The sequence below is a fragment of the Pleuronectes platessa genome, chromosome 17, assembly GCF_947347685.1.
Source record: "Pleuronectes platessa chromosome 17, fPlePla1.1, whole genome shotgun sequence".
NCBI lineage: Eukaryota > Metazoa > Chordata > Actinopteri > Pleuronectiformes > Pleuronectidae > Pleuronectes > Pleuronectes platessa.
In genome coordinates, this window is record NC_070642.1 from 2,120,788 (window position 1) to 2,148,315 (window position 27,528).

General features: G+C 40.9%; 1 protein-coding gene across 8 annotated transcripts in view; it reads left to right on the top strand.

The window, feature by feature from the left end:
• The window catches only part of hsf2 (heat shock transcription factor 2), a 38,935-nt gene extending 11,559 nt beyond the window's left edge, over nucleotides 1-27,376 (top strand). Inside the window, exons 4-12 of one of the 8 annotated variants that reach the window (XM_053444654.1) lie at nucleotides 2,445-2,569; nucleotides 3,131-3,206; nucleotides 3,953-4,014; nucleotides 4,729-4,807; nucleotides 4,985-5,118; nucleotides 13,841-14,122; nucleotides 18,942-19,044; nucleotides 22,012-22,078; nucleotides 26,314-27,376. In XM_053444654.1, coding sequence (XP_053300629.1) covers nucleotides 2,445-2,569; nucleotides 3,131-3,206; nucleotides 3,953-4,014; nucleotides 4,729-4,807; nucleotides 4,985-5,118; nucleotides 13,841-14,122; nucleotides 18,942-19,044; nucleotides 22,012-22,078; nucleotides 26,314-26,657 — 1,272 coding nt within the window. In that variant the 3' untranslated portion in view covers nucleotides 26,658-27,376. Of the gene's footprint in view, nucleotides 1-2,444; nucleotides 2,570-3,130; nucleotides 3,207-3,952; nucleotides 4,015-4,728; nucleotides 4,808-4,984; nucleotides 5,119-9,532; nucleotides 9,912-10,857; nucleotides 12,053-13,840; nucleotides 14,123-18,941; nucleotides 19,045-22,011; nucleotides 22,079-23,998 lie in introns of those variants that run through there. The other 7 variants (XM_053444655.1, XM_053444656.1, XM_053444658.1 and 4 more) reach the window with 7 other exon arrangements.
• The last annotated feature ends 152 nt before the right edge of the window (nucleotides 27,377-27,528 follow it).

The following is a 27,528-nucleotide window of genomic DNA, read 5'->3' on the forward strand; positions in this document are numbered from 1 at the left end:
GCCGAAAACTAAAAACTCACCTCTTCCGACTATACCTTGAATGAAAAAAAAAAAATATATATACTAACAACTTTTGAAACTAACACTTTTAGTAGCACTTAAATGGCACTTACTTATAGCACTTTGTAGTTTTGCTTTATTTTGACAAAATTGTACTTTCTTGATTCTTGTTGTTCGGGAACTGTACCCTCGGGGTTGAATGCACTTATTGTAAGTCGCTTTGGATAAAAGCGTCAGCTAAATGAAATGTAATGTAATGTAAAAATGATAACACTCCTCTTTTTTTTTGATTGGTGGATCAGGAAAAAAACAGTATTTGATTTGTTTGTGTCAGTCCAGCCCCTTGCATTTCGTCACTGAGGGAGCTTTCACTAACCAATGACAGGATGTCTGTGACATTGCGCCCCCCCTGGAGTGTGTCAGTTTTTTTAAATTATTCTTTTGAACCACAATTAAAAAGCAATGTTTGATTTTCATTAGTTAATTTTCAGTAAATTTGTATTTATTATTACTTTTGTTAGTTATTTCAGTGACCATTGTGTTTTCTTTTTTCTTTATCGGAAGGGTACCAACATGTACAAGAAATACTCAAAAAAAAAAAAAAACTTCTAAATCAAATTGACAGGAAAAACTCTTGTCCCATGCTCTCCTGAGCTCTGACTTTACCTTCTCTGTAACTGCATTCAGACTCCCCCTCAAGGGCTTTGAGCTGCCCTTTTAAACCTTTAACCCCACCCACCGGGCTTAATTACCAATTCAGACACATTTATCTGTAAAACCAGTGCTTAAAACAAAAATTAAGAGTATACAATGACCTCTTTACATGTCACCAAATAAATCATCTTTAAACAAATCACATGACTTTTATAAACAAAACGGTATCAACTATAAACAGTACAACTCTTATTAATTATCTTTAGAAAAAAACAACACAGAAGCTATTTAACCAAACAGCACAATTGGCGTGCTGAATGCGCCGCGTCCCTAAGTGTGTGTGTGTGTGTGTGTGTGTGTGTGTGTGTGTGTGTGTGTGTGTGTGTGTGTGTGTGTGTGTGTGTGTGTGTGTGTGTGTGTGTGTGTGTGTGTGTGTGTGTGTGTGTGTGTGTGTGTGTGTGTGTGTGTGTGTGTGTGTGTGTACCGCTGGCGGTCAGTGACGGAGCGGCTACACACACGGTAAACTTTTTAAGTTTACCATAAATTTAGAGATGGTGTCAAACTCCCGAACCCAGAGTGGGAGCTGGTTTCAAGGGAGAGGAGCCTATTGGCTGAAGGCTCTATCTCTCATTCTACTCTTACTGTTTGTTGGAAAAACAAGAGAGCCTGTGTATTGTGTTCGAAGTGATCTATTTGGAAAAAATGGGGTTATGAGCTCTTTGATATATGAAGGAGCTTTATTAAGGGCTTTATATGTGGATGTCATTATTTTTTTTCAGTTTGTCTGAAGAACAGGTTTGGTTTGTTTTATAGTTGTGCATGACTTATAAAGTCAGATAAGAGAGAAATTGTTCAAATAAAAAAATATTAAACATAATTTTGTGACATGTAACTCTGTACTGGCCTGTTAATAATTCATTTTCAAAAGCAGAACTCAGTATTTTAGTTTTGTGGTTTGGATATAAAGCACCTAATAATATGTCTGAGCAGCTTTGTTGGAGGAAAGGTCTTAAACGCTCTCTGATCTCTGCTCTGATCCTGGTTTGAGGTTATTTCTGCCAAAGGAGCTCTGACCAATTCTTAGATCCAGGCGATCACCGACTTTTTTGCCAGCGCTGTGAATGTTTAATTTGTGTGTACACAAAAGACTTCACACGTTTGTGTAATAAAAGTTGAAATGTTTCTTTTTACTTGGATTGAAATCAGATAACATCTATTCAACAATTAAATCCTTGTTATTCGTTAGGGTTTACCTAATTTCTCTAACCACAATATGCTAATTTTCAATTACATTAAACATTTTCCACAAAAAGTAAAGTGATGAGTCAGCAGTTCTGTGATATTGATATTTATTTAGAAAATTCCGTCATGAAAAGGTTCACCCTTCCACATTCAGGGTAAGGCTATATACAGTCTTGACACATGGTCAATCCAACTGACAGACCGGTCATGGGTTTTTTGGGGCAGAGAATCCATTACACAGCTCCACAATGAAGCAACGACCCAAAACACTCATAACACTAATGTTATGATAAGCGTAAAAAAAGGACAAAGTCGTGCTATGGAGGGTTACTGCAAATTATGTAATCAATGTCGATTTTTTTTTTTCTTTCTAAGTTTTAAGAGTAAGGACAAAGAAAGTAATTTTAACGAATTGCTCGACAAGATAGATCCCATCAACCCCTCTCCCTTTCAGTTGCATGTTTTGTGCAGAACTCATTATATAAAATCACAATCAAGTTGTATGCTACTATTGTTGAAATAAACCTAAGACCTGATTGTATTTTTAGGTTTCTAATGCTCGGCCGGAGGACAATAAGATACGACAGGAAGACCTGACAAAAATCTTGGCCAGTGTTCACAGTGTTCACAGCAAACAAGAGAACATTGATGCCAGGCTGTCAACACTCAAGAGGTATGTGTAAAGCTATGTGCAAAAACAATATATAATGATAACAACCAAAACATAGCATTTAGAGAATTCCATAATTTTAGATCGAACTTAAGGACGATTTATGGGTTTGGTGGCTGTGAGGGTCCGCCTGTTATATACTGTATTGAATTGTTTCCCCAATATCAAGTCCATCTGTATATCTTTGCAGATGGTCAGCACTACAAACCTGCTGGATGTGACTGTGCATTACTATATTCTAGGTGCTATTCCTGTTAAGATTTTTTTTTCTCTTCTTTGTTTCTTTTTCAGCGTGTTGAAAAAAACATCCTGTTTGCATGCATGTGTGGAACATCAGTGTTTACTGCTATGTATTGCTGCAAAATTATAGCGATAGATCACCAAAAAAAAGTATTTAAATAATATGTCCTGGTCACACACAGTCTAAATGTCTATCTGTTGAAATGTCAGAAACAACTTCCCACATTATCACATTGTATGTAAAGAAAAATTTGTAGGAAGACACAGGAGAAAGGTTGGTTGTTCAGTAGATTATCTGTAAGTGAAACTTGTTTTGTTGTTTAGGGAGAATGAAGCTCTCTGGAGGGAGATCTCAGATCTGAGACAGAAACATGCCCACCAACAACAGCTCATTAAAAAGGTGAGCACTATACGGGACCATCAGTTTACACTAGCTGAAGCTGTTTTCACATACAATACATGCCTTCTGTGAGCTCTATCACATTAATTTGCACAACTGCATATTTCTGAGGACAATTTGATTGCAGTTAATAGTACATTAGTTAATCATTCATCCATTCAAGAGTATATGTATCTAAACAGATATCAGTTTTTATTAGTACTGTTCATATTCTGCACATGCTAGCTTGAGTCATCATCAGCAGTCCTGTGAGTGGTGCATCTTTACCAGGAGAATCATCTTTGAATATGTGCTGTAATTATTTCAGTGGGATAAACGGAATCAAATGTTTTTGTTAAGTATCCTAACTACTCTTATGTACTGATAAACCCTCTATTTACATATTATTGGCAGTCAAGCTATTAAAACAGTTGGTTGAGTAAATTTGTAATTTATTATAAGCTTGAATGAAATAGCCTTGTAGCTAATTATTTTTTTATGTTATCTTCCTGTGGCAAAAAGCAAATATGGTATGTCCAAAATTGATTGCAATCTTTTCAATTTCAATATTGGGACATTTGAGACTGAAAAATACTGGAAAGGAGGAGTTTTGCAACACATCGGAGATCAAATGGGTTGCACTCGGAATGAATATCTTTCTGGTCCACGTATGGACACAGAGCTAAGTGGAACTGAGGCCCTAGTGTCTGTGCTATAAATCTATCAGCCTTTTCTGTTGTATCTCATGATATATATTTTTTTTTCAGCTGATACATTTCATCGTCACATTAGTACAGAACAACCACATCCTGAATTTAAAGCGTAAGAGGTGAGTTCATCCTTCAACTGGTATCATAGTTAGAGCACTGATCCTACAAACAGGGTCCCTGCAGCTGTTAAAGTGGCACAGATGACCTGATAAGTGAGTCGTGAATGACCCACTGAATGAGGTGCCTCATGAATGAAATATGTTTCTATAAAATGAATGTGAACTTGTGTATAATTTCTTACAATGTGGTTAGAGCGTTGTTGCCTATATTATCAGACTGTCTTGTGGTGATCGAACATGTCATGGTTACATTTGGAATAACTGCTGATTTCACTCCCACTACCTACCCCACTTTTGATGGGTTGTTTTTACAATGCTCATTTTCAGATACACTTTTGCTCTACACAGTGAAAATGGGATATCATCTGTTTCATAACTTTTCCCAGCCAGTGGTGTAACTGTTTATGGGATCTCAGAATGTGAATTTATTTAATTTCTTCAAATTGTTATGTTAATATAGTGATTTTCTTTTTTCAGTCAACCTGTAATGATCAGTGTTTTAACTGATCATGCATGATAAAGATACAATGAAACCCAATCTCTATGTTAAAAGATTAATCAGTAGAAAATTACATTTTTTGTTTGAATAACATGCATGATTTTTTTAAATTTAAATTACCATGATATCTTTCTCAATAACACACGTAAATCAACTAACCATTTCAGCACTCTCATAATGTGAACTTTGATAATGTTTCACGGTCTTGTCAACAGGCCAATTCTTATTAACAGCAATGGAAAGAAGCCCAAATACATTCATCAGATCTATGATGACAAAGTGTGTGTTGAACAGGTCAGTAAATAAAATAACTTGTGATACAACATGGTAGGTATTGCTTATAATGAAAACTTATGAATCAATGTTTTTTAATATCGATCATTTATAAAATAAGATATTTTCAAGCCTTTGTGGCTATTTTTGTTTATTAATACATCTTGTTGAATGATGTGATCTTTGTGTCCCGTAAAGCCATCTGTCAACAGTCTGAATGGTGTGAAGGGCTCTGAGATATTGGATGATGTTATCATCTGTGACTTGACTGAGAATGATGCAGAAGTGATGGCGGAGATCACAGAGGGGTCACATACAGACTATGAGGAAGGGTAAGACAAGTCACATTTTACTTAAGTGAACTTCACATTATTCTACTGCTTTGAAAAATGCTTTCTCATAGATGATGTGGTAACTGATAACAGCTGTTAAACAAATAGTGTCTGATATGCAGCAGTGCAAATCATCAATCAAATTGTATTTGTATAGCCCATATTCACAAATCACAATTTGTCTCATAGGCCTTTAACATTGGTGTGACATCCTCTGTCCTTGACCCTCAGCAAGAATAAGGAAAAACTACTAAAAACCCTTTTAACAGGGTAAAAATACGTAGAAACCTCAGAGAGAGCCACATGTGAGGGATCACTCTCCCAGGACGGACAGAAGTGCAATAGATGTCAGGTGTTGGAAAACATCATCAAGCATAAAGTTTTTAGCAGCATTGATGAGGGTAAACATTTTGAAGGATAACTTCAATACTATATGTCAAGCAGTCCTGCTGCAATCATAGTCTATGGTCAGCAGCCAGCAAGATCATGATCCGCCATCCAGATCGGATGCCACTATAGTCCACAGTCATTGTCCACTGCCGCTTATTAGGATCCATCATCAGCCGCCGCCTCGGTCGTGGTCCAACACCATTTTATGATGCCAACCCGACCCGGAATCCGCCATTACAACTACGATTAGCAAATGCTGACAACACACTGAATATGTCATGATGTATTTTACTGCAAACTGCCTGCATAGTGACAGAAGATGAATTTCCACAAATATATGCAACTGAGCCTCGTAAAAATACTGAGGATTTTACAAACATTTGTAAACAGTAAATACGGTTTTAATTTTTGCACAAACTCATCATTGATTTATGGCACAATTTGAACCAGGCTCCATCACATCTGAAACTAGCGGCACTCCCTGAATAGTTTTACAACCATGGTTCAACATTGTTATGAAAAATACTACAAGCAGCATACATCAAATGATAGTACAGTGAAACAAAGAAAATAGCAGTCTGTCTCCTCGAGGTTTAAACTCATAAAGATGATGATGTATCTACAGTGCTGTGAAAAAGTATTTGCCCCCTGATGATTTCATTTATTAAGGGAAAAAAGCTATCCAAACCTACTTGGCCTACTTGAAAAAGTAATTGCCCCCTAAACCTAATAAATCGTTGTGCCAGTCTTGGCAGCAGCAACTGCAATCAGCGTTTGCGATAACTGGCAATGAGTCTTTCACTTCGCTGTGGAGGAATTTTGGCCCACTCTTCTTTGCAGAGTTGTTTAAATTCAGCCACATTAGATGGTTTTCGAGCATGAACGGCTTGTTTGAGGTCATGCCACAGCATTTTCAATCGAGTTTTAAGTCCGGACTTTGACTAGGCCACTCCAAAACCTTCATTTTGCTTTTATGGAGCCATTCAGAGGTGGACTTGCTGGTGTGTTTCGGATCATTGTCCTGCTTCATAACCCAAGTGCGCTTGAGCTTGAGGTCACAAACTGATGGCCGGACATTCTCCTTCAGGATTTTCTGGTAGAGAGCAGAATTCATGGTTCCATCAATTATGGCAAGTCGTCCAGATCCTGAAGCTGCAAGCAGCCCCAGACCATCACACTACCACCATCATGTTTGACTGTTGGTATGATGTTGTTTTTCTGAAATGCTGTGTTAGTTTTACGCCAGATGTAACGGGACCCACACCTTCCAAAAAGTTCAACTTTTGTTTCGTCAGTCCACAGGATATTTGCCCAAAAGTCTTGGGGATCATCAAGATGTTTTTTGGCAAATGTGAGACGAGCCTTAGTGTTCTTTATGGTCAGCAGTGGCTTTCGCCTTGGAACTCTCCCATGGATGCCAGTTTTGCCCAGTGGCTTTCTTATCGTTGAATCATGAACACTGATCTAAACTGAGGCAAGTGAGGTCTGCAGTTCCTTAGATGTTGTTCTGGGTTTTTTTATGACCTCCTGGATGAGTTGTCGATGCGCTCTTGGAGTAATTTTGGTAGGCCGGCCACTCCTGGGAAGGTTCACCACTGTTCCAAGTCTTCTCCATTTGTGGATAATGGCTCTCATCGTGGTTCGCTGAAGTCCCGATGGCTTTGTAACCCTTTCCAGACTGATATATGTCAATTACTTTTTTTTTCATCTGTCCTTGAATTTCCTTAGCTCGCGGCATGATGTGTTGTTTTTGGAGATCTTTTAGCCTACTTCACTTTGTCAGACAGGTTCTATTTAAGGGATTTCTTGATTCAACAGGTCTGGCAGTAATCAGGCCTGGATGTGGCTAGTGAAATTGAATTCAGCTTTCCAAAGAATGTGGTTAGGTTTGGATAGCTTTTTTCCCTTAATAAATGAAATTACCATTTAAAAACTGCATTTAAGTGTGACAAATATGCCAAAAAATAAGAAACCAGGAAGGGGGCAAACACTTTTTTTCATAGCATTGTATTTATACTGTTGATCAGTCTTTAGTATGTGAGCCATTTGTTTTCCTTTTCTGTATTTAACAAAAGTCTCATATGCATTATTCTATGCCCTCATGCAAATACATTGTGCGTTTTATTTTTGAATAATTTCAAAGGAAAAAATATAATATCATGCAGGTGGAGGAGCTTAGTATATTGACTCACCATGTTAATCCGTGTTTTTTTTACATAGTTAAACAAATGTATATTTGAGGTTAATTTGAGAGATTAAGGTATTATAAATAATCAAATAAAACTAAATATTTGCCTTTTGATTGAAAATGTCGAGGTTGGATGCCCCAACATTCATTACTATCTCTAATGCCAAAAATTTGATTCATGTGGAAATGATAGAACATTGTATCGTATATTCTATGTAGCCGAGAGGTCGATGTTGTTGTAGAAGTTGTTGATGATGAAGGAAGGACTCAGAGGACCTAGTAGTTTCAGTATAACAAGGTTTATTACAAGAAGTTACAGGTCGGGACGGGCATCTAGATACCCGGAGACATCACACAGCCAAATGGTGAAAATCTGATGTGCGGGACTCTTACATACACTTATATAGGGACACTTGTTCCTCCCATGACTAACTAAATAAGGGCACGTTTTTGTGTCCGAACATGAAAACACAATAGTCAAAAACATTCCTTCGGAACCCATCCACCAGCTGGTAAAAGACAACACCCTAGGTCAAAGGTCGTCCACAAAGGGTAGAGAGGACTCTCTGTGAATGTCTGAGAGTCCAGAAGAAAAGCATCATAAATGTTAACCTGTCATTATGTGTTTTAAGCACATACCAACATGTTTTACTCTAACGAATACACAACAATTGTTACAGATCATTTTGGAGGAACATTTAGTTTGCTCTTGATTGCTGAAGTGAGTGGTAACACCATGGTAAGATTCAAAGAGCTATCTGAGGTCTGTAGACTCTTCATGCATATGACTCTGGGTAGTGATATAAATAGTTTTAAAATAATTTCAAATGAGCCATCCCACTGCCTGGGAAGTTATTACAAGTGGATAACATTTAAAGCAGGTTAGGCCATCCGTGAAAATTCAGCCAAAGAGTAAGAAGTTTCCAACAGAAATCCTTAAATGTCATCAGAGGACCGACAAGAAGCTTCTGTCACAGGCGTCAAATTACATAATCAGCGACGGCGCAAGTTTGATTTTCATAAGTCACTTTCCTACACGTGGCATCTATTGCACTTCTGTCCGTCCTGGGAGAGGGATCCCTCACATGTGGCTCTCTCTGAGGTTTCTACGTATTTTTACCGTTTTTAGTAGTTTTTCCTTACTCTTGCTGAGGGTTAAGGACAGAGGATGTCACACCCTGTTAAAGCCCTATGAGATGAATTGTAATTTGTGAATACGGGCTATACAAATAAAATTTGATTGATTGATTGATTGATTTCCATGCAGAAGTTGGGATCTATAAAAACAAACTTGCTGGGAGAATATGTGCAACTGAAAGCGAACTCTGGCTCATGCACACAAACATTTTTTAGAAGATAAATAGGCAACACAGACATGGGGTAGTGAATTAAAACCATATTATAAATCGACTTTAAGAGAAGTTTTATGCCAACTCAAATTACACCAGGAACCATTAATTGGCAATGTAGAGTTACACAACTGAGCGTTTAATAGTTTTTAATAATATATAACACTGTGTGCATCTACAACTTTTTGATTTTTGTATAAATTCACTGCAGTGAACACGACTGCTATCAGGTGCACAGAATGCAGAATGGAGACCACATAAATAAATGCAATTCTCAAAAAAATGAAGGGAACACTTAATCATCACAGTATAAAACCAAGTCAGTTAAACTTCAGGGACATCGATCTGTCCATTTAGGACGCACAAGTGATTGAATCCATTTCACCTTCTTTGGTCCAAGGGAATAGTTTTACATGTGGTGGCCACAGACCGCTGCGCTCTCCTTGTCCTTCCTGACTTATTATTCTCTATTTTTGTGATCTGCTAGTGTCCTTGTCACTACTGTTAGCATGGGGCGGTATCTGCAGACCAATCAGGTTGCACAGGTAGCCCAGCTGTTCCAGGATGGCACATCCATTCTTCCATTCACAAGAAGGTTTGCTGTGTCTGCAGCACAGTCTCAATAGCATAGAGGAGATATAAGGAGACAGGCTGTTACATAAGAAAAGCTGGACGGGGCCGTAGAAGGGCATCAACTCAGCAACAGGACCGGCATCTGCTCCTTTGTGTGAGGAGGAACAGGAGGAGCACTGCCAGAGCCCTACAAAATAACCTCCAGCAGGCTACTGGTTTGCATGTTTCTGACCAAACTGTCCAGAAACAGACTCCATGAGGGTGGCCTGAGGGCCCGACGTCTTCTAGTGGGACCTGTGCTCACAGCCGAGCACCGTGCAGCTCGATTGGCATTCGCCAGAGAACGCCAGAATTGGACTGTCCGCCACTTGGGCCCCATTCTCTTCAAAGATGAGAGAAGGTTAGCACTGAGCACATGTGACAGGCGTAAAATAGTCTGGACACACCGTGGTGAACGTTATGCTGCCTGTAACATTATCCAGTAGGACCAGTTCAGCGGTGGGTCATTCATGATCTGGGGAGGCATATCCTTGGAGGGTCGCACAGACCTCCATGTCGTAGCCATCAGCCTGACTGCTGTTAGGTACTGGAATGAAATCCTCAGTGTGATTGTCAAACCTTATGCTTGTGCAGTGGGCCCTGGGTTCCTCCTGGTGCAGGACAATGCCCAGCCTCATGTGGCCAGAGTGTGTAGGCAGTTCCTGGATGATGAAGGCATTGATGCCATTGACTGGCCCTCACATTCCCCTGTCCTAAATCCAATTGAGCACCTATGGGACGTTATGTATCGTGTACCAAACGCTGCCAAATTCCGCCACAGACTGTCCAGGAGCTCAATGGTGCCCTGATCCAGGTCAGGACACCATCTGCCATCTCATCAGGAGCATGCCCAGGAATTGTTGGGAGTGCATAATGACAAGCAGAGGCCATACACACTACTGAGTTGCCATGATGCAATTTTTTACTCCGATTTTCGGTGTGGTTTGAATGATTTTGGTTGACTTTGACCATTGTTGTACATTTGCACCAGGAAAGATTTTCAACTTTCAATAATTTGTTCATCAAGGTCTGAGGTGTGATTTAGGTGTTCTTTAATATTTTTGTAGAGTGTATATTGTATTCACCTATAATATTTCCATTTCCAAATAATAATTTAGAAGCTTTAGGTTTTAAATATTTTTCTTTATATATTGCTTTTTTAATTCATGCACTGTCCTCTCTGTCCCCCTCACTGCATAGTATCAGCTGCAACGCCTTGCAACTTGTTGCATTTTCATTTGTAAGTGTAAGTGTAACCAAACAATGTGTCGCTCATGAGCTACTCGATTCAGGTGCCAGAAAGTCGTCTCCTTGTATGATTCCACCATTTGCCATCAAAATTATAGATCAGCAGGGTCATTACTATCATTCAGCATTCACAAGGTACTTTTCATTGAGTATTTATGCTTGAATGTGGGCATGTAGAGTGGGATATGAGGCAGATTCACATTTGCATGTTTCCAGGTGTTACGGCCACATCCTCAAAGATGTTGTTTGGCTCAACCTAGTGACCGCAACATACAAGAGTCACAGTTAAAACAAATCAGATAAGTTATAAAATAAAGAAACAAATGTTAAAATAATCTTTGGGAGTGTGGAAGCCTGGCCAAAAAGAACAGAGAAATTTGAAGATCTTGTCCAACAACACATTGGGCCATCTAACCCAGATAGTGAAAGTGAACCATGCAACATGACATGACCCAAAACATTCCAGTAACTCTGGTAAAATTCTGGTATGGCCAAGTGGTAACTCAGAGCTTAGTCCTATTGCAGCCATTGGCCGATTTGAAAGGGGATGTTCATACAAGAAATCAATAAAACATTACACAGCTGAAAAAGTTCTAGAGCTGGGTAAAATATGATGTCAGAGACAAGTAGACAGTTATTGGAAAATTGTGATTATTACAGACAAAAGGGGAAATACTAGCTATTAGGGATGTCCCGATACAACTTTTTCACTTCCGATACGATACCGATATTGTAGCCTTGAGTATTGGCCGATACCGATATCAATACGATACGATATAGGCGCAAATCATACATATATTTATTCCTTATTTTGTTGTGTGGAATGTTAGAAAAGGCTTGATAAAGTGATGTTACTGTTACTGATGTTGTAGTGATATAACAGAAAACAATAGTCAGCAACAGTAGGTATAGGAAAAACTGACCCATGTATTATTAACCAATTGGTTACATAAATTTTAACCTTCAACATAAGAGTATTACCTCAACAAATCCAATGAAAACAAAATGTTAAAATTAAAGTGCAAAATAACCACTGGTTACCAACATCATTATACAATTGAATAGAATAAATTAAATTTTAAAGTGCAAACAATTCAAGTTCACTTCAGTTATTTTTCTACTGTCAGCATATGTTGGAAACAACTGTGGGCAGGGACAAAAACAACAAAAACTATAGGAATAATGTAGCGAGGTTCGAGGTGCTCCATTAAGCGTTTAAACCCGACATTACTCACCACCGACAGGGGCTGGTCATCAAGCACAATAAACTGGGCTATCTTTTCTGTTATGGCCATTGCCTTTTTGCTGTCCCGTGGTAGTTTGTCATAGCCTGGATGCCAGACGAATTTAGCCCCGCCCACAACAGATTTGGTCGGGCAGTTCGGTCTGGGGTCGCTCCATTGGGAAAAAATTATGGCCGGACTGGGCCAATCAGATTGTCAGGGCGGGCTTTATACGATGATTGACAGATGATCAACGGTGACGTAATCAACCACGTCACCAAAGTGCCCTCGGGTTGAATTCGTTTTCAACAAACATGCCTGCCTCTGGCGAGCTGAGATGTGTAGATGCTGCCATTGAGTCTGTTTTAGAAGACATCGACAGCGCATTCATTTTGAAAGAGGAACACAGAACGTGGAGGCGACGCCAAAGCACCGCGCTAATCCCTATCGCCCCGGCGCTTGGCTGTTCACAACGGACACTGAAGCGACGCTGAACCGCCGGGCAGCGCTGATAATATCACCCGTTGATCCAGTAGATCGCTGCACGGCTTTGTGCCGGTCACACCGGAGGCTGAAGCACCGCGCTGCGCCAAGGCTGCCTCGCGGTGCTTCAGCCTCCGGTGTGACCGGCACAAAGTTTTAACATGGGAGTGGATGGGAGCCAGCTGTTATTTAAGGCTTGGCGCTGCGCTGAAGCGTCCGGTGTGAACCCGGGTTAGTAAATAACTCACAATGCGTTGCTTAGCATACGTCACATACTATGTTGCTCTGATTGGTTGTAGGTCTATCCAATTGAGCGAAGAGGAATTTTACTTCCTGGTCAGTTGAAACACGCCCCATAATTTTTTCCCAATGGAGCGACTCCAGACCGAACTGCCCGACCAAAATGTTGTGGGCGGGGCTAAGTTCGTCTGGCATCCAGGCTAAGTTTGTCACGTCTTGCAAAGCTTTCGGCCAGCGTGGGTTGCTGAAGCGAGCCAGAGGCTTGTTGCTTCACCTTGCTGCTCTCGCGAAAATCCTCATGTTCTTTTTTGTGGTGTTTTTTCAAATGTGCGATGAGGTTGCTTGTATTGAACCTTCCCGGTTCTGTCCCTCCACGGGACACTTGCGCCTGACAAATGTTGCATTTAGCTGCAACGTCTTTGTCCGAGTTTACGGTAAAATACTTCCACACAGCCGACATCACTACACCTTGGACCTGCAGGCACACACGTTGTCGTTGTTGTGATCACGTGGGCTGTGCATGCTGGATCAGAGACGCTCTTCTTCCGCGGCCGGCACCAACGTTAATTAAGGGGCATTACCACCTACTGTGTTGGAGTGTGATCAAACCAGAGTCACCTATTATAGAAGTCCTGGAGCGGTAAATGGACAGCTTATATCGGAGCGCTTATATCGGAGTTTTTAGATTCAGTCCGATAAAATCCGATATTCACTTTTTTGGCTGATATCGGACTGATTTCCGATATCAATATCGGATCGGGACATCCCTACTAGCTATTAGGGCATAGTGTTAAGGATGGTGTCAGTAAGAAAGTGAATTTGTTGTTACATCTTTGTCTATAGATATAATTTGAAAAACATAAATATTCACATTGATATTTCTTAATATATAACTGAATCTTTAATTGGGTATCCTAATTTTGTCACATGACAGTACTTGTCAGGATTGTCTTGGTTAATGACATGCTGTTTGAAACTACCCTCCCCAGTGATGTAGAAATCGTGGAAGTAGAGCTGAACAACTGTGCAGTCTTGCCAGCGGAGACGGAGGTCAGCACCACCTGCACAGATAACAAACAGACAGAGGCTGGTGTGCCAGCATCATCAGAAGATGCCCAGAGGAGCAGCATTTTAGACAGCAGTTGCCCGACCAGCAGCGCCCTGCAGCTCAATAAAGCCTCAGGCCTCAGTCTGGAGGACCCCTTCAAGATGATGGACTCCATATTGAACGAAAACGGAGCTATATCACAGAACATCAACCTGCTTGGCAAGTACGTGGCAACCTGCTCTTTATATATATATACTACCGTTCAAAAGTTTGGGGTCACGTTGAAATTTCCTTATTATTCAAAGAAAAGCACTTTTTTTCAATGAAAATAACATTAAATTAATCAGAAATACACTCTTTACATTGTTGATGTGGTTAATGACTATTCTATGTGGAAACATCTGGTTTTTAATGAAATAGGGGGCCCATTTCCAGCAACTATCACTCCAGTGTTCTTATGGTACATTGTGTTTGCTAATCACCTTAGAAGACTAATTGATGATTAGAAAACCCTTGAAAAACCCTTGTGCAATGATGTTAGCACAGCTGAAAACTGTTTAGCTGATGAGAGAAGCTATAAAACTGGCCTTCCTTTGAGCTAGTTGAGTATCTGGAGCATCACATTTGTGGGTTCGATTATACTCTCAAAATGGCCAGAAAATGAGAACTTTCATGTGAAACTCGCCAGTCTATTCTTGTTCTTAGAAATTAATGGCTATTCCATGCGAGAAATTGCGAAGAAACTGAAAATTTTCTACAACGGTGTGTACTACTCCCTTCAGAGAACAGCACAAACGGGCTCTAATCAGAGTAGAAAGAGAAGTGGGAGGCCCCGGTGCACAACTCAGCAAGAATACAAGTATATTAGAGTCTCTAGTTTGAGAAATTGACACCTCAAAGGTCCTCAACTGGCAGCTTCTTTAAATGGTACCCGCAAAACGCCAGTGTCAACGTCTACAGTGAAGAGGAGACCACGGGATGCTGGCCTTCTAGGCAGAGTGGCAAAGAATAAGCCATATCTGAGACTGGCCAATAAAAATAAAAGATTGATATGGTCAAGGAACACAAACATAGACAGAGGAAGATTGGAAAAAATTGTTATGGACAGAAGAATCAAAGTTTGAGGTGTTTGGATCACACAGAAGAACATTTGTAAGACGCAGAACAGGTGAAAAGATGCTGGAAGAGTGCCTGACACCATCTGTCAAGCATGGTGGAGGTAATGTGATGGTCAGGGGCGGCTTTGGTGCTGGTAAAGTGGGAGATTTGTACAAGGTAAAGCGGATTTTAAATAAGGAAGGCTATCACTCCATTTTGCAACGCCATGCCATACCCTGTGGACAGCGCTTGATTGGAGCCAATTTCCTCCTACAACAGGACAATGACCCAAAGCACACCTCCAAATTATGCAAGAACTATTTAGGGAAGAAGCAGGCAGCTGGTAAGCTGTCTGTAATGGAGTGGCCAGCGCAGTCACCAGATCTCAACCCCCTTGAGCTGTTGTGGGAGCAGCTTGACCGTATGGTACGCAAGAAATGCCCATCAAGCCAATTGAACTTGTGGGAGGTGCTTCAGGAAGCGTGGAAAGCGTGAAATTTCGACAGATTACCTCAACAAATGAACAGCTAGAGTGCCAAAGGTCTGCAATGCTGTAATTGATGCAAATGGAGTATTCTTTGACGAAAGCAAAGTTTGAAGAACAAAATTTATATTTCAAATAAAAATCCTTATTTCTAACCTTGTTAATGTCTTGACTATATTTTCTATTCATTTTGCAACTCATTTGATAAATAAAAGTGTGAGTTTTCATGGAAAACACGAAATTGTCTGGGTGACCCCAAACTTTTCAACGGTAGTGTAAGTGAATAATTTCTTCCTTTTTTTCAAGAGCTGCTTATTCCATATCAGGGCCATTCAAATTCAGTAGCAATTGAGCCACAGGATAACAGAATATTGGACAACTAATAGCTACAAATAACTAATTAATAGATTTTTTTTTTTGCTAAAAAATGTTGGCCCTCCATTTTATATTTTTTTCTGTTGTCTAGTTTAATCATGCAAGTTTTCCCCACTCCAGCTCAGTAGTTGGCAGTAAGGCACTGAAAAGTTTCCAACTGCAATAACAAACCTGAAGAATCATGCGAGTTTCTGTTATATTCCAAGTCTCTGGATTCCCCACTGTGAAATTGTTTCCTACAAATCGCAAGTGTGTGGTCTTAAGTTGTGGCCAAATCGTCTTGTGTTGTGCTCTGGTGATTATAAGATTAAAAATAGGGTAAATCTGTCATTAAGTCTGTGGCCTCCCAATAATTGGTTAAGAGTTGAAAATCCTTTCTTGCACCAGGTTTAAGTGGGTCATGTTAACATGGTAGGGATGTTCCAGAAATCTGTAAGGCTGTTGTTTGATCTGCACACCCTCTGTAGGGAAAGAAAGCCGTTCACCAATTTAGGCTATTAGCCAATCTGTAAGGAATATTCCCTGGGTTAATTCATTCAGGCCCACTTTTTGAGGATTTTTTTTAATACTTTAATATTATGTGCTGGCTAATCCAAACATAGACATCAAAGGGGGCTTGAGCTTAAATTTGATTTATATTCCTGTTTGCACTCAGAAAAGGAAGGAGAAGGAGTGCCAGGAAACAGCCTAGATTAGCAAATCTCTAAATGAATGGTTAAAAACAAGTACCTGCAGCAACACCAGAAGAGATAACAGATGATTCAGATGTAGAAAATGTTACACCTAAGGGAGCAGTAGAGATCTCACAAGTAACAACTGAGAGACGGAAGGAGGCTTGTAAGGCAACACCTCACAAAGAGACCAAAGATGATCAGGAAATCACTGTCAGCATTGAAGAGAAAGAGGTCCCAGGAGTGGAAATGGTGGATAATGTTGAGTTTGAGGAAGTCATAGAAGAAGGTGGGCTTGAGGAAACAGAAACTGTTGAAGAAAAATTGCATCCTTAAAGAATCCAACAGATCCCACCCACAACCAACCTTTTGATTTCAAGGGTGATCTATGTGAAAATGTGTGTTGATAGAGGACCATGCCAACCTGTCTTCAGATTTCCCCAAAATACTGAAGGCCGATCATTTAAAAAGAAGTGGAATGAAAATAAGCCATGGTTGGAGTATTTTCCCGACATGGACAGTATGTGCTGCTTCAGTTGTCGGCTTTTTCTTAATGAATAAAGGTACAGCAACAGTGCTTGGAGAGTTGCTTTGGTAAACGACTGGTAAAAGGGACTTGAAAAATGCAAGAGCATGCAGACTCAGAGGCCCTCTTAACAAGCATGGTGCGATGGAACACATACAAAAAGAATGCTTTACAAGCAGCTTTTAAAGTATCAGGTGGTCAAGGCGAGGCAATTAGAGAGCGAAAAAAAACAAGAAACAGACATTTTGAGCTGATTAAGTGACATAATTTTATATGTTGCATGACAGGGGAAGGCTTTCAGTGGTGATGCCTCAAGCTCAAGCAAGGGCAACTTTCTTGAACTTGTTCAAATGTTTAGCCAGTACGACAGTGTACTCAGGCTACATTTGGATAATGACCAGAAAAAGGGTAAGAAGAGGTTTCACTCCTCTTAACAGAACACAAAAATATTTCATACAAGCTCTGGCCCCGTTCACAAAAAGAGATATAAGGAAAGAAATAAAGGTGGCCAATATATTTTCAGTACTCTTACGCTGGGTTCACACCGGATGCGGAAGCGACGCCAAAGCGTGGCGTAAGTGCAGCGTCAAGCCTCTGGCTCCCATCCACTCCCATGTTAAACCTTTGTGCCGGTCACACCGGACGCTGAAGCGCTGTGAAGCGATCGTTTCGGCGTCGAGTCTATTTTTTCCGCTTGACGCGGCAGGAAACACACTGAAAAATGATTTTAAACTATATTTTATATGATATAAATGATCAAATATGCATCCCATACTTTGTATTCACCTTCTGTTGTCTTGGAGTTTTAATTTTACCACTTTTACCAAACACATTATTAAATGTCCCCCTCTGCCTATCCACTACAGCCACACAAGCAGTCATACAGATAAAAAGAGAGAGGGGGGCTACGTATTCTCCACATAGGCTTGAGTGGAGAATAGGTTATTTACCCTTGACACCCGACATTTAACGGAGGAAACAGCGGAGAAGTTCTTCAACATGGATGACATTAAATTAATCATTGAAGTGGAGAAGTACAGTGAGTTGTATGATCCTCGGAACATGTTGTATAAAGACAACACTAAAAAAGACACATGTTGGGACGCTGTTGCTTAATGTTGGAGCAACAAGTAAGTATATGCTTGAAAAAAATGATTAAATGCCGTTTTTACTGCAGGCTGATAACAGCAGAAGTATGTGATATTATTAGTAAGGGATTAGCGTTTACGCCACGCTTTGGCGTCGGTTCCGCGTCCGGTGTGAACCCGGCGTTAGATGAAACCACTGATGTATCTCAATGCAAGCAGGTCTCTCATTTGTCGTGCGTTATGTGTTTGAAATGGAAGTCAAGGAGGGCTTCCTCCATGTCTTCAATGTCTAAAAAAACAAAAACAGATGAAGAGATGGAGAAAAAACGTATTGACTGTGGCTGAGGGGTAGAGCGGTCGACCTCCAACCTGAAGGTTGGCAGTTCGATCCTAAGTCTTCCACATCTGCATGCCGAAGTGTCCTTGGGCAAGATGCTGAACCCCGAATTGCCATCATAGAACAACAAAGTGCACTGTGTGTGTGAATGGGTGAATGTTAAATTGTACTATAAAGAGCTTTGAGTGGTCATCAAGACTAGAAAAGCGCTATATAAATACAAAACCATTTACTTGCTAAAGAGCAATGGCCTACAGATCCAAATGACAAGGCTCTGTATGTGCATTGCCAAGCTCACTGCTTAGATTTGGTATTGGCAAAATCAATAAATAATTATAAGAGGTTCCCTTATTGTCACTTGAGCCCCTGCCCTGCAAAATGTCTGTGCATGTCCCTGATTATGTGTTAGTAATGGAGCATTGTTTGTGTGTGCGTGTGTCTGTATGTCTGTGTGTGTTGTCAGGGTGGAGCTGATGGACTATCTGGAAAGTATTGACTGCAGTCTGGAGGATTTCCAGTCCATGCTATATGGAAAGCAATTTGGAATTGATTTTGATGCCATAGAGGTAAAAATGAAATCCCATTCACACAAAAACATTAAGATGATCAATACCTCCTTATATAATTGTTTTGACAATTTTCACAAATTTACTGCTCTAAAGATAGCACTGTTGTAGAACGCATGTGCCACCCGATCTTCTAGACCAGGGGTGTCCAACCTTTTGTCCCGAGGGCCACATACAGAAAATAATTTGGAAGGACTGGGCCATTCATGCCGCCATGCCCCCCTGCCCTGGAGCGGACTGTTGACAGTGCGACTCATACGCTTCGCTCAGGGTGGGCGGGGCGTGGCAGCGTGGCGGCGTTCTGAGGGACAGCTGGCAAGTCTGGGCTGAGAAGTGCAATACAGTGGGCCATAGTCCATTATATTACATTACATTTCATTTAGCTGATGCTTTTATCCAAAGCGACTTACATTAAAGGCCGGCGCATGGTTCTGCAACTGCGGATGCAACTTTTCATGAAGTTGTGTCGATAGACTTGTTTTAATTTATGGTTCTCCAAGGGTTGCGCGTGTTGCAAAGCAATTCACCGCCAGAACACTAGGTGGAGTAAAGTTTTTTTGTCGAAGACGACCTTAGAGACGCCTTCTTTGTGTGTGGCAGTCATTGTCGACTGTTTATTACTTTTTCTGGAGGACAAATTTGTCCCTGATCTTTCTCCACAGCTTCATACCTTCGTCGACTTGCAAACCGACGTTAGCTGAGATGTCCTTCCAGGGATTGCAGGCCATCTGCGTGTCCTTGTATTCCGTCAATGACGGGTTATACAAGTGGTCATACTTTCGGACCTCTTCTGCCAAACGCTCTTCTGTTTGGTCCATATTCGTTCTTCTGAATCTTCCGTGGTTTCTGCCGGTATTATGAGGCATGAAACTGGAAATGTGACTCCGGAAAGGATGTAATTAGCGGACCAATCACAGCCTTGCGGGCTTCTGTATAGTTACAAAAATTGGGCAACACACGCAAGGGGCACGCAAGGGGCTCTTGAGCGTACCCCTTCTTGCATGTCTCTGAAAACGCAGAAGCATGCGCCGGCCTTAAGTGCATCAACCCCGAGGGTACAAACCCAGAACAACAAGAATCAAGAAAGTAAAATTTCTTCAAAAATAAAGCAAAACAAAGTGCTATAAGTAGGTGCCATTTAAGTGCTACTACATTTTTATTTAAAAAAAAAGTACTTTTTTTAAAAATATATTATATTTTAAGACATGGATGGCGGGCCGCAGTTGGCCCGCGGGCCGTAGTTTGGACACCCCTGTTCTAGACCTATAGCAGCATAACTAAGAGCAGGTCTAAGACAAGCCTGGACCAGCTCTAACTATAAGCTTTATCAAAAAGGAAGGTTTTAAGCCTACTTTGATAAAATGTATGATGTGGAGAAGCATATTGTCACTGTATTTATTTTATGAAATTATGGTTAGGAGAATCTGACCATCTGTCTCATGTCACTCCTGTAGATACTGTATTAAGTTATGAGTCAGAATCAGTCCTTCCTCCTGTTCTCTGTCCTTTTTCCTCGCTGTCTTCAGCTGCCCAGAGTTTCCAATTAATTGTCAAGGATGTGGCACCCGCCATATTCAGATTTGTCCCGTAACAGTTTCAAAACAAACCAAAACATTTTATACACTTCTCATGATAACATGAGATCTCTAAAATTGGTGCTGCCACACAACCAAATGTCCAAGCTATCGCCTGCCCGTGATGTGGTCCATTATGTTTTTACCATCAACAGCCATACATTTTAAAAATCCAAAGTCAATTATGTGTTGTACCTCATTACTATGCTTGAAAAATACACAAGCATTACATTGATATATATTGGTCTTGTGATATATTGCTATTGTTATTACTGGCAAATGGTTATAATTATTTATTGTTTTATTGCCCAGCCCCACTTGAGATTGAAGGGTTTTTGTTTTAGCCTCTCTGTAACAATTAGCTATTAGCTTAATCACTGCACTGGGATTTTGTTACACAGGTAAACTATTGCTTTTTTACATGTTTGTTGAACAGTTGGTTTGATTAAGTTCTTGTTCTGCTTTTTACTTTTTTGCACAGCAACTAATCAGTATACTTGTAAGTGTGTATGTGTGTACAGCCCTGCCTCAGGAGTAGAGGACAAGGAATCAGACCGTGCAAGTGCGCATGTGGCTTTTAGAGATTATATTTAGATATCTCTTAATAATATGTTATTACAAAAGTGAAAAAAATATATGGTTCATTATAAAACTTTGAAGGGACAAATTGATACTGGGCAGGCTTTGGTCTTTACTGTTAAAAGTGTAAAATGAGCACTGGCTGAGTGGAAAGGGAGGTAACTCTACCACACACATGGTAAAATGTGACCGGGCCAAATGTGCTTTTGCCCTGACCCAGAAACTGTGGGGTACTTTTTTTCCTGTGGCTGCCACGCTATCCCCATCTGGTTTCGACACTTTACTTATCTCTACAAGCTATTATATGCTACTTTTGACGTTTTAATTGATCAGTTTGGCTGCTCATTTGGACAATCTAGAGATTTGGGTCCAGATTTTTTCCAGTTTTCCTTTCACACATGCAGGAGGTTCACTGCTCAGTCATGTTGACAACAGAAAAAAAAATTCTCCAGGGGTGTATTTTAAGTGTGTTGCCTTTTGTAATGGTTGAGGTTTTACAAAGGAAAGAAACTTCAATGGAACAATACAAAAGTCTACTCATCAGAATATGCACATCATTTACACATATTTAGAGCAGGAGTCCAGGGGAGCATATGTACTCCAAGTATTACAAGTAAGAAAGATTTTTGTAGAAAAACACTTCTCTCATTGTATTTATAGTGGAGCTGCCTGAGAATAATACAGACTGCACTTGTAGACATTTCACTATTGTTGTGTCTATAACAGACAAAAAAATGTAAACCTGTCATTTATATCTACATGTTTGAAAAGTCTTTTATTTTGGGGGGTTTTGAAGCTTTTATGTGTTTTATAGGAGAGTGTGCCCTCCAAAGAGAACACTGCACAGCTGAACAGAGACAGGACAGAAGAAGAAAACATTGGTAAGTTCAGAATACTTGCACACTCACAGCCTAACCTCCATTGACATACAGTGGAATTAGAAAGTATTCACTCCTTGCATACTTCATTGTGCTGTAGGTTTTCATTTTCAATGAAGAAAATCTACACTAAATAATCCATAGTGATACTTTTACAGACAGCCAATGCAGAGAAGCTAAGGCTGGAGTATTGGCTCTCTTCTTCTAGTTCCTGTCAGCACTCATGCTGCAGCATTTTGGACCAGCTAGAGGCTTTTCACAGACTTACTAGGACATATCGATAATAAAGAATTACAATAATGCTGTTTAGAGGTAACAAAAGCATTGACCAGTATCTCAGCATCCAGGTGAAAGAAGGCTGTCCTAGAGACTTGTTTTATGTCTGAGTCAATTGACACACTCAAAACATAACTCAAAATAATGTTTCTTTGAAGTTCATTGACTTCAGTTTTGTCTGAATTTAGATGTAAAATGTTATGAGTCATCCAGGCTTTAATGTCTTAAAGACATTCCTGAAGTTTAAACTGTGATTCAGGCCTCACAGATAATTCCAGCTGGGTGTGATCTGCGAAATAATGGAAATGTTGCAGTGTCATGGCAATTATTTGAGTACATAGCACTACTTTTATTAGAGGAAATACACTAGTCATACTTGAACACATAGCAGGCACGCTCTCTGTGTGAGCAACAGATGCCAGTGAGACACAGCAGTGCAGCAACCCAGTTGTCATGTGCTGCACAGGCAGCCAGATGTTACCCTACTGTAGCCCAATAGTCCAGAATGTTGGCCCAGATGCATAACAGATACATTCATAAATTACATTAGGCACCAGTTTATTGTACTTTTTACATCAGTGAAAGATTTTAAAGGGGACATTTTATGAAAATTCCAATTGTGTAGTGCTTCTACACATTAATTTGGGTATCTGGCATGTCTACCGTCCAAAAAACTCTGGAAAAAAACAACTCTCGTGATTTGTTGTGGGTCGTCTATTTCAGAAACGATGCGCCAGAGTGCGTCGAATGGGATTACGACCGAAATAAACGTCATAGTCACACCATGCCCATGTAGGGAGCTACATGGCTTGGACGAGCGAGCTAACGCTAGCCGGGCTCAACCGGCCCGGTTAGCTCGCGAGCTAACGCTCCCCTAGTTCCCTAGGGGCTCCCCCCGGCTCGCGAGCTAACCGGGCCGGTGGAGCCCGGCTAGCGTTAGCTTGCGAGCTAACGCTAGCTTTAGCTCGCTGCTGCTACCCGTCAGACATTTAAGTGGCCGCATACTTGCAAACTCCTCAGTAAGGAGAGTAGCTATTGGCTGTCCTAAAAGTCGCTAGATGTCGCTAAATGACGTCATCGCCTAATTCATGAAATAGGCCATCACTTTTCAAAACAACTTCATGACTTTAATGCTGTATCTAGACCAACATACAGTGCCTTGCATAAGTATTCACCCCCCTTGGACTTTTTCCCATTATGTACTGTTACTAACTGGAATTCAAATAGACTTAAATAAACTTTTTCCCGTTTGATCAACAAAACATGCATAGTACTTTGGAGGTGCAAAATAATTTTTATTGTGACACAAACAATAATGAGAACAAAAAAGTTGACATCTGTTGGGTGCATAACTATTCACCCCCCTGTGTAAATACTTGGTAGAACCCCCTTTCGCTGCAATTACAGCTGCAAGTCTTTTGGGGTATGTCTCTACCAGCTTTGCACATCTAGAGATGGAAAGGTTTGTCCATTCTTCTTGGCAAAAAAGATGAAGCTCAGTCAGATTGGATGGAGACCGTCTGTGAACCGCAATCTTCAAGTCTTGCCATAGATTCTCTATTGGATTGAGGTCTGGGCTTTGACCAGACCTCAAATTTGGCCATTTTAAGACATTAACATTCTTTAATCCAAACCATTCCTTTGTAGCTCTGGCTGTATGTTTAGGGTCATTGTCCTGCTGGAAGATGAACCTCCGCCCCAGTCTCAAGTCTTTTGCAGACTGCATCAGATTTTCTTCAAGGATTTCCCTGTATTTGGCTCCATCCATCTTTCCCTCTATTCTGACCAGTTTCCCTGCACCTGCTGAAGAGAAGCATCCCCACAGCATGATGCTACCACCACCATGTTTCACTGTTGGGATGGTGTGCTCAGGGTGATGGGCAGTGTTGGGTTTTCGCCACACATAGCGTTTTGCATTGAGGCCAAAAAGTTCCATTTTGGTCTCATCTGACCAGAGCACCTTCTTCCACATGTTTGCTGTGTCTCCCACATGGCTTCTGGCAAACTCCAAACGGGATTTTTTATGGATCCCTTTCAACAATGGCTTTCTTCTTGCCACTCTTCCATAAAGGCCCGATTTGTGCAGTAGACGACTAATAGTTGTCCTGTGGACAGATTCTCCCACCTCAGCTGTGGATCTCTGCAACTCCTCCAGAGTAACCATGGGCCTCCTGGTTGCTTCTCTGATTCATTTTCTCCTTGTCCGACTCTTCAGTTTGGGTGGACGGCCTCCTCTTGGTAGGTTTGCGGTTGTGCCATATTCTTCCATTTTCTTATGATGGATTTTATGGTGCTCAGAGAGATGTTCAAAGCTCTGGATATTTTTTTATAACCTAACCCTGCTTCATATTTCTCCACAACTTTATCCCTGACCTGTTTGGTGAGCTCCTTGGTCTTCATGATGCTGTTTGTTCAGTAATGATCTCCAACAAACTCTGAGTCTGTCACAGAACAGGTGTATTTATACTGAGATTAAATTGCAGACAGGTGGACCCTATTTACAAATTATGTGACTTGCAAATGTGACTTGTGAATGCAATTGGTCGCTCCAGATCTTTGTTAGGGGTTTCACAGTAAAGGGGGTGAATACATATGCACTCAACACTTTTCAGATTTTTATTTGTAAATAATTGTGAAATCCATGTAATATTTCCCCCCACTTCCAAATGATGCACTATTTTGTGTTGGTCCATTACATAAACTCACGATGAAATAAATTGTAATCTGTGGTTATACCATGACAAAATGTAGAAAAGTCCAAAGGGGGTTAATACTTATGCAAGGCACTGTACATAAATCAATTTTGTCCTGTATTGTTAAATGTTAGAATATCAAATTTAATCAAAAGGCCGTTATGTGGGGTGGAACTGCTAGCTCTACGTCCAGCCCTCCTCCTTTATCCGTTTTTTTTTTTTTCTTCTTAAGTCTGGTTTAGTTTTCAGGGCCCTGAAAGGGTTCAGTTTCACCACGTTCCACACGAGAGATGTGGGAATGTGTCGATTCTTAGATGCATCACGATGTGGACTCTGCATCAATGAAGAGACTGAACTCAATGACTCGTTTTTTCCAGTGACAGTGAAGATACATTGACACTTATATCCCGCTCTGTAAGCCAGGGCAGGATCAGCGGTGGCGTTGCGCACGCGCAATTCATTTGCAGTTCTGGAGGACGCGGAGCGTGGGTCTCCTCTCTGCTCGGACTGCAGCTGGGAGACTGACCGCCTGTGAGTGCGTTGGGATGGCGGAGGGGCTCACGGCAGCACCCGCTGCTCGTTGAGGACAGTAACTGCAGAACGATACGTGCTTTCACGTCAGTCTCCAAAAAAACAGAAAGTCTCCAATATCACCAGAAAAAGTCGCTAGATTTTTCGCTAGTAGCTTTTGACAAAAAAAGTCGCCATGAGGGATTGGAAAGTCCCCAGATTTAGCGACAAAGTCGCTAAGTTGGCAACACTGGGCGGGGCAATCAAAACAGGTCAATATGAGGAGGGTTTTTTTAGACCGGGTAAGTGGGTGCAGTTTTAAATGATCCTTGTGGTATTTTGACCAAAATATGTTACAGACATTTCATTAAGACCCCAAGGAACCCTATCAACTGTGGAAAAATGGGCATAATATGTCCCCTTTAAGAAGACAATATGTGTGTTAGTTACTGTTCCACCATGATCCCTCACTTCATTGTGTTAGTTTGAGTTGAGGTGTGGAGACAGTGAGGATACATCAATTTAATCCTCATCAGAGCTTTCAGTGAGCCTTGTAAACTGAATGGAAGCAGCATGTGTCCACACATTTATTCCGCTGTGTCCATCAGTTGGTTGGCCGTCCGCAGTGTTACATCAGCACAAAGTGTAATTAGTAGTTCTCTTTACAACACATATGGTGTCATTTTTTGCATGATAACAGTCAGGCAAATGGTGATTATCGATTATGTTTTCGTTTTTTGACCATTTGTTTTTGTTCAGATAAGCAGTTAATCCAGTACACCTCCTGCCCCCTGCTGGCCATCCTAGATGGCTGTACCCCTTCTCCAGAGTTGGACCCAGGCACCAGTGGCAGCAGCAGCAGCTCCTCTGATTTCGCCATCATCCACCTTCAGCCCTCCTCCAGCTCCAGTGCTTCTGTGGAGACTGATTCCCCCTCAGAGCTGCTGGACACCAGCCTGGAGTCAAAACAACCAGTCCGCAACTCTTTTGTCCGCCTGGAGCCTCTGACAGAAGCGGAGGCCAGCAAGGACACACTCTTTTACTTGTGTGAACTGAGTCCTGTTGGATTGGAAGTCGACTCCACCCAGCTGGAAAGAGTGTGAGCAGACACTGATGCCAGTCACACTGATATTGGTTCACTGACTGTCTCTCATCTCATCTCTCTCATCGTCATCCGCTTATCCGGGGTCGGGTCGCGGGGGGAGCAGCTCAAGCTCCCTGTTCACTGACTGTGCCCCTTCCATCTTCCAGATCATGCTGACATTGTGTGATAATCTTCCTCACCTCTCTGGCATGTGTGTTTTGGTTGAGAAGCAGCAACCAAAGGGAAGGCAACACTAGATAAAGATAAGATAAAGATAAAGTAGCTTTATTGTCAATTTCTTAACATGTTCAGAACATACAAGGAATCGATACGACGTTGGGCTAGTGTAAGAACAACTGCAATTTGTACCATGTTCCACATTTTTACATGCAAGGCTAGAGTTCGAGAGAAATTTTCACATACAATAATAGTTTAAGAACCGCTAGAAATGTATACTTTTACAGATATGATTTTATCACTCGATCAAAACAGAAGACATGTATGAAGGACAAATATGTATTAATTTCTTAAAAGACATGGTGATAAAAGGTCTCCTAATATCCTTAGGTCAACATTTTGACTTATGTGTCAGCAATATTCCAGCTAATTGTTGTCTGCAAATCCATGGTAACATCTGGACCCATTGAAAGTACTATAGATTAAATGATATCACCCATCAAGCATGATGGGAATTATAGAAACCTTGAATCTTAAATTAAAACCATTACAAAACCGTAACTTCGTTCTATGTAGTTATTACAATGGTATATGGTTTCAGAACAGCCACACTGGAAGGTGGAGTGAGAAGCCAGCCATCATTGTAAGGAGGGGGGGTGATACGGTTTAAATAAGGGGTTCATGGTGAACATTTCAGTTTCCAGGAAGTCATT